Raw genomic sequence first — 6,452 nt, forward strand, 5'->3', positions numbered from 1 at the left:
TTTTCGTAGTGATAAGATGGTTATAAAAAGAGTAATGCAATTATAATTTGGGCAATTTGAATTAGGACGATATGAGACAATAAATGCAAAGAGTTACGGATATCTAGGTACCTTTTTCTGGGCAGCCTGAGCCCGAAAAAGGACACAGCTAACAGAGGATTAACTCTTAAAAGCAATAGCCCATTGTATATTCATACACTTCATACATGATGCAAAAATTCCATTAAAATATAGAATTCTATCTGGTCATTGTCAGCTTCTGCCTCCAATCCTAACAGCACCTTCGAGGTGGGAAGAAGTTAGTTTCTTCTGATAATGGGGCAATAAATTCTTTTTCTCTGAAAGATTGAGGTGTCCTGTGGCTGCTGTCTCTCTGCCAGTCCTTTCTTTAAAAGAAGTATCCTACACAGCATAGTTTCTATTTTAACATTTTATAACCTAAAACTACATTTAATGCACTACTTAAGAGAATCAATACAGCATCGCTTTCTAACACAACACACATAATATTCACTTCAATACTTGCCAAAAGCCAATCATAGAATACACGCACTTTTCACACTGTGCCAGCCTTGGTGTCACGCCCTTGTCCCCTTGCAGCCCTCCCGGGGCTCCCCAAGCCCTTCCTGAGCTCACCAGCACGCGGTTGTCCGCCTTGGTGACGGTGACCAGCCGGTTCTCCACGGGGCTGCCGCCGTCCCGGCTCGCCGCCTGCTTGATGCTGATGTCGGCGATGTCGGGGAAGTCACAGAAGTGCTGGCGGCTCTGCAAAGGGACAGCAAAGGTGACAATCCCGTCCCGGCAGCTTCCCACAGCACACCCAGCCATGCCGGAGCGCCTCGGAGCCACCATAGCTCCAGGCCATGCCGCTTGTAGTGTGTTTTTATACTTTGATTTTGTGTCCCCGTATTTTTCCCAAATTGTTTACCCCAGATTGTTCCCCCTCCCTCTGCCTGTGCAATCCCTTTCCTTTCCTGAGATCATTCCCAAATCCCCACCTTGTCTCCCTGTCAGTCACTCAGCATCCCCTCCCCTCCATCTAGAACTTTCTGTCCAGGACATCAAGTGATTATCCAGAGGCCAGGGGTCAACCCTCCAAGTGTTACCCCATACGCTGTCCTAAATGTCCATTCCCCAGTATCCATACCTTAATTTTTCTTATTGGTTAGTAAAATGTTATTACCTACTTTAGGTTTCCACCTCCCTTTCAATGTAACCTTGGCACCTCTCTGGGGCTCTGAACAGGAGCCCCTTGAGGTTTGTGGGGGCTCCTTGGAGCTCCTGAAATAAATCTTGGGTTAACCCCTGCTAGGAGTCAGCCCCTTCATCTTCTGCTGTTGTGTTCCAGCGTCTCCTTTGCTGCAGGGGATCAGCCTGGCTGTCTTCTGTCCTTTGGTACCCCCTGGATCAGCCTGGCTGCCTTTGGTACCCCCGGGATCAGCCTGGCTGCCTTTGTTACCCTCAGGATCAGCCTGGCTGCCTTTGATACCCCCTGGATCAGCCTGGCTGCCTTCCTTACCCCCAGGGATCAGCCTGGCTGCCCTCTGCACCCCTGGGATCAGCCTGGCTGCCTTTGGTACCCCCGGATCAGCCTGGCTGCCTTTGGTACCCCTGGAATCAGCCTGGCTGCCTTTGGTACCCCCGGGATCAGCCTGGCTGCTCTCTGTACCCCCAGGGATCAGCCTGGCTGCCTTTGGTACCCCCAAGGATGGGGATCAGCCTGCCTGCCTTCTGTTCTTCTGTACCCCCAGGGATCAGCCTGGCTGCCTTTGGTACCCTCAGGATCAGCCTGGCTGCCTTTGGTACCCCTGGGATCAGCCTGGCTGCCTTTGGCACCCCCGGGATCAGCCTGGCTGCCCTCTCTACCCTCAGGATCAGCCTGGCTGCCTTTGGTACCCTCAGGATCAGCCTGGCTGCCTTTGGTACCCCCAGAGATCAGCCTGGCTGCCTTTGTTACCCTCAGGATCAGCCTGGCTGCTCTCTGTACCCCCAGGGATCAGCCTGGCTGCCTTCCTTACCCCCAGGGATCAGCCTGGCTGCCTTTGGTACCCCCGGGATCAGCCTGGCTGCCTTTGGTACCCCCTGGATCAGCCTGGCTGCCTTTGTTACCCTCAGGATCAGCCTGGCTGCTCTCTGTACCCCCAGGGATCAGCCTGGCTGCCTTTGGCACCCCCTGGATCAGCCTGGCTGCCTTCTGTCCTTCTGTACCCCCTGGATCAGCCTGGCTGCCCTCTGCACCCCTGGGATCAGCCTGGCTGCCTTTGGTACCCCCAGGGATCAGCCTGGCTGCCTTTGGTACCCCCAGAGATCAGCCTGGCTGCCTTTCTTAGCCCCAGGATCACCCTGGCTGCTCTCTGTACCCCCAGGGATCAGCCTGGCTGCCTTTGGCACCCCCTGGATCAGCCTGGCTGCCTTTGGCACCCCCTGGATCAGGCCTGGCTGCCTTTGGTACCCCCAGGATCAGCCTGGCTGCCTTTGGTACCCCCAGGGCATGGGACAGTGCCCTCCCCACGCTGTTCACTGTCTCAGGGCTGGCTGGGGTCCCCTCAGTGGCACTCAGAGGGACTCAGTGGCACTCAGAGGGACTCGGTGGCACCCAGAGACACCAGAACACCGGAGCACCTCAGAGCCGCCGCAGCTCCAGGCCACGCCGCTGTCGCCGCACACGTGGATGGTGACGGGAGCCGCGGATCCGGGCGAGCGCACGTGGAAAATCTCCTCGCTGCGGCGGCGCTGGAGCCGCTCCAGGTCCAGCAGGTACTTGAGCTTCAGGTGCGGCGCGTCCGGCCCGCAGCCCCCCAGGCGCCGCAGGGATTTGCCGAAGCGGCGCCGCAGGCGCTTGCGGGTCACGAAGTTGTGCTGCTGGATCTGCGAGCGCAGCGGCGCCGGCAGGCACGACTTGTAGCTGTGGGGAGCGCAGTGGGGTGTCCCCGGGGGTGTCACAGTGTCCCCGGGGCTGTCACAGTGTCCCCATGGGATTCAGGCTGTCCCAGGGGGTGTCACACTGTCCCCATGGGATTCAGGCTGTCCCTGGGGGTGTCCAGGAGTCCCCAGGGATGTTAGGGTGTCCCCGGGGGTGTCACAGTGTCCCCGGGGGTGTCACACTGTCCCCATGGGATTCAGGCTGTCCCAGGGGGTGTCCAGGAGTCCCCAGCCATGCCAGGGTGTCCCCGGGGCTGTCACACTGTCCCCAGGGGATTCAGGCCATCCCCAGTCATACCGTGCTATCCCCATGGGTGTCACACTGTCCCTATGGGATTCAGGCCGTCCCCAGCCATGCCAGGGTGTCCCTTATGGGTGTCACACTGTCCTGGGGGTGTCACACTGTCCCCATGGGATTCAGGCTGTCCCTGGGGGTGTCCAGGAGTCCCCAGGGATGTTAGGGTGTCCCTGGGGGTGTCACAGTGTCCCCAGGGGTGTCACACTGTCCCTAGGGGATTCAGGCTGTCCCTGGGGGTGTCCAGGAGTCCCCGGGATGTTAGGGTGTCCCCGGGGGTGTCACAGTGTCCCCGGGCTGTCACACTGTCCCCGGGGGTGTTGGGGTGTCCACAGGGGTGTTGAGGTGTCTCTGGGGTTGTCACACTGTCCCCAGGGGTGTCACACTCTCCTTGGGAATGTCACACTGTCCCTATGGGATTCAGGCTGTCCACGGCAGTATTGGGATGTCCTCAGGGGTGTCACACTGTCCCCAGGGGAATCAGGCCGTCCCCAGCCATACCGTCCTGTCCCCAGGGCTGTCACACTGTCCCCGGGGGTGTCACACTGTCCCCATGAGATTCAGGCTGTCCCCAGGGGTGTCAGGGTGTCCCCAGGAGTGTTGGGGCATCCCTGGGGCTGTCACACTGTCCCCATGGGTGTCACACTGTCCCCGGTGGTGTCACATTGTCCCTATGGGATTCAGGCTGTCCTTGGGGTGTTAGGGTGTGCCCAGGGGTTTTGGAGTGACCTTGGGGTTGTCACACAGTCCCCAGTGGTGTCACACTGTCCCCATAGGATTCAGGCTGTCCCCGGGGGTGTCACACTGTCCCTATGGGATTCAGGCCATCCCCAGCCATGCCAGGGTGTCCCTTATGGGTGTCACATTGTCCCCATGGGTGCCACACTGTCCTGGGGGTGTCACACTGTCCCTATGGGATTCGGACTGTCCCCAGCCATGCCGGGCTGTCCCCGGGGGTGTCACACTGTCCGTGTCTCACCTGACGTGGCTGCAGACCTGCGTGGGGCTCTGTCTCTGCTCCTGGGCGATGCGCAGCATGTCCAGCACGGCCAGGCTCAGGCACTGCTCCTGCGAGGGCAGGCTCAGCCCCACGGCCACGCGGCCCCCGATGAAATCACTGCGGGACTGGGGGGGGCACGAGGCTCAGGGGGGTCTCTCCCATCTCCCCAGACCCCCCCAAACCGTGCCCGTGTCACCCTCGTGTCCCAGAGCGCCCAGGAGTCACATCCTGCCCAGGCTCTGCCTCCCTGTCCCCGGGGTGTGTCCCCATCAGGGGACAGAGTGACCCCATCTGGGGGTGGCCATGAGCAGCTCCAGGTGAGCCAGGGAAGGGAAGGGAAGGAGAAGGAGAAGGAGAAGGAGAAGGGGAAGGAGAAGGAGAAGGAGAAGGAGAAGGGGAAGGGGAAGGGGAAGGGGAAGGGGAAGGGGAAGGGGAAGGAGAAGGAGAAGGAGAAGGAGAAGGAGAAGGAGAAGGAGAAGGAGAAGGAGAAGGAGAAGGGAAGAGAAGAGAAGAGAAGAGAAGAGAAGAGAAGAGAAGAGAAGAGAAGAGAAGAGAAGAGAAGAGAAGAGAAGAGAAGAGAAGAGAAGAGAAGAGAAGAGAAGAGAAGAGAAGAGAAGAGAAGAGAAGAGAAGAGAAGAGAAGAGAAGAGAGAAGGGTCAGAACACCCAAAACCACCTCCGGCATCATCCTGGTCCCCGCAGGTGACAGAGAGAGCCCGGGGGATGAGGAGGGTGAGGATGAGGAGGAGGAGGAGCCAGGCTGGCAGCGCTCACCTGGGCGAACAGGTAATCAATGACAGGATAATCCAGGACGGGCTGGCCCGGCCGTTGAGCAGCTGGAAGCGGTGGGACTGTCCCAGTCCGCACCAGTTGGGGAAGAAGAACCTGGTGGGGACAGAGGAGGGGTCTCAGCGCTGCGTCCCCCAAGAGAGCACGACCCCAAGGGATGTCAGGAGAGGGTGGGAGCCTCACCTGATCCTGTACACCACGACCTGGCTGCAGGACTCGTCCACGGTGAACACGTGGTTGGGGGGGAACCAGCAGCTCAGGTCCTCGGTGGCCAGGGCGAAGAGCGGGTGGCACACGGGCAGCACGCCTGGGGACAGGCACAGGGTGAGACCTGAGCCCGTGGCCAGGGGCTCAGCTCGGGGCTGAGACCCCACAGCCACAGCCAGGACCCCCTGGCAAGGATGTGCTGGGGACACTGAGCCCATCACTGGGATCCTGAGCTCATCACTGGACCCCAAGGCCACAGTCAGGACCCAAACCCCACAGCCAGGACCCAAATACCACAGCCAGGACCCAAACCCCACAGCCAGGACCCAAACCCCACAGCCAGGACTCAAACCCCACAGCCAGGACCCAAATACCACAGCCAGGACCCAAACCCCACAGCCAGGACCCAAACCCCACAGCCAGGACCCAAACCCCACTGCTGGGATCTGGAGTTCACAGCCAGAATTCCCTGCTGAGGACGAGCACAGGACCCCATACCCACACCCAGGACCCCATTCTCACACCCAGGACCCCATTCTCCCATTCAGAACCCCATTCCCCCATCCAGGACACCATTTCCACTTCCAGGGCCCCGTACCCACACCCAGGACCCCATTCCCCAATCCAGGACCCCATCTCCACATCCAGGACCCCATACCTACAAACAGAACCCCATTTCCACATCCAGGACCCCATTCTCCCATTCAGGGCCCCATTCCCCCATCCAGGACCCCATCCCCAAACCCAGGACCTCATACCCACAAACAGAATTCCATTCTCCCATTCAGGACCCCATTCTCTCATTCAGGACCCCATTCCCCCATCCAGGACCCCGTACCCACACCCCACACCCCATTCCCACAAACAGAACCCCATCTGCACATCCAGGACCCCCATTCCCTCATCCAGGACCCCATCCCCAAACCCAGGACCCCGTACCCACACCCAGGACCCCATAGCCCCAAACAGAACCCCATTTCCACACCCATGACCCCATTGCCACACCCCGGGGGTCCCCCCGTGCCCGTTGCTCACCGCAGGCTTTGGCAGCGCGCACGCAGAGCTCCTCGGCCGTGTACTCGCCGAAGGTGAAGCTGAGCGTGCCCGCGGCGCTGCCCGGGGCCCGCTGCGGGCCGGGGGCCCGGTGGTACAGGAACACCTGCAGGGTGCCGCTCTCGGCCGACGAGAGGCTGCAGGAGCGGCCCCCGATCAGCGGCGTCTCCTCGCCCAGCGGGGCCAT

The 6,452-nt window shown here is 60.0% G+C and overlaps 1 protein-coding gene across 1 annotated transcript in view; it reads right to left on the bottom strand.

Moving 5' to 3' along the window:
• JAK3 (Janus kinase 3) overlaps window positions 1-6,452 on the bottom strand; it is a 17,404-nt gene extending 10,952 nt beyond the window's left edge. The window contains 7 exon segments of the mRNA XM_063161087.1: window positions 637-765; window positions 2,623-2,905; window positions 4,197-4,342; window positions 4,991-5,037; window positions 5,040-5,101; window positions 5,189-5,312; window positions 6,248-6,452. Of these exon segments, the coding sequence (XP_063017157.1) occupies window positions 637-765; window positions 2,623-2,905; window positions 4,197-4,342; window positions 4,991-5,037; window positions 5,040-5,101; window positions 5,189-5,312; window positions 6,248-6,452 (996 nt within the window).

The sequence above is a fragment of the Melospiza melodia genome, chromosome 7 (genome assembly GCF_035770615.1).
Source record: "Melospiza melodia melodia isolate bMelMel2 chromosome 7, bMelMel2.pri, whole genome shotgun sequence".
NCBI classification, from domain to species: Eukaryota; Metazoa; Chordata; class Aves; order Passeriformes; family Passerellidae; genus Melospiza; species Melospiza melodia.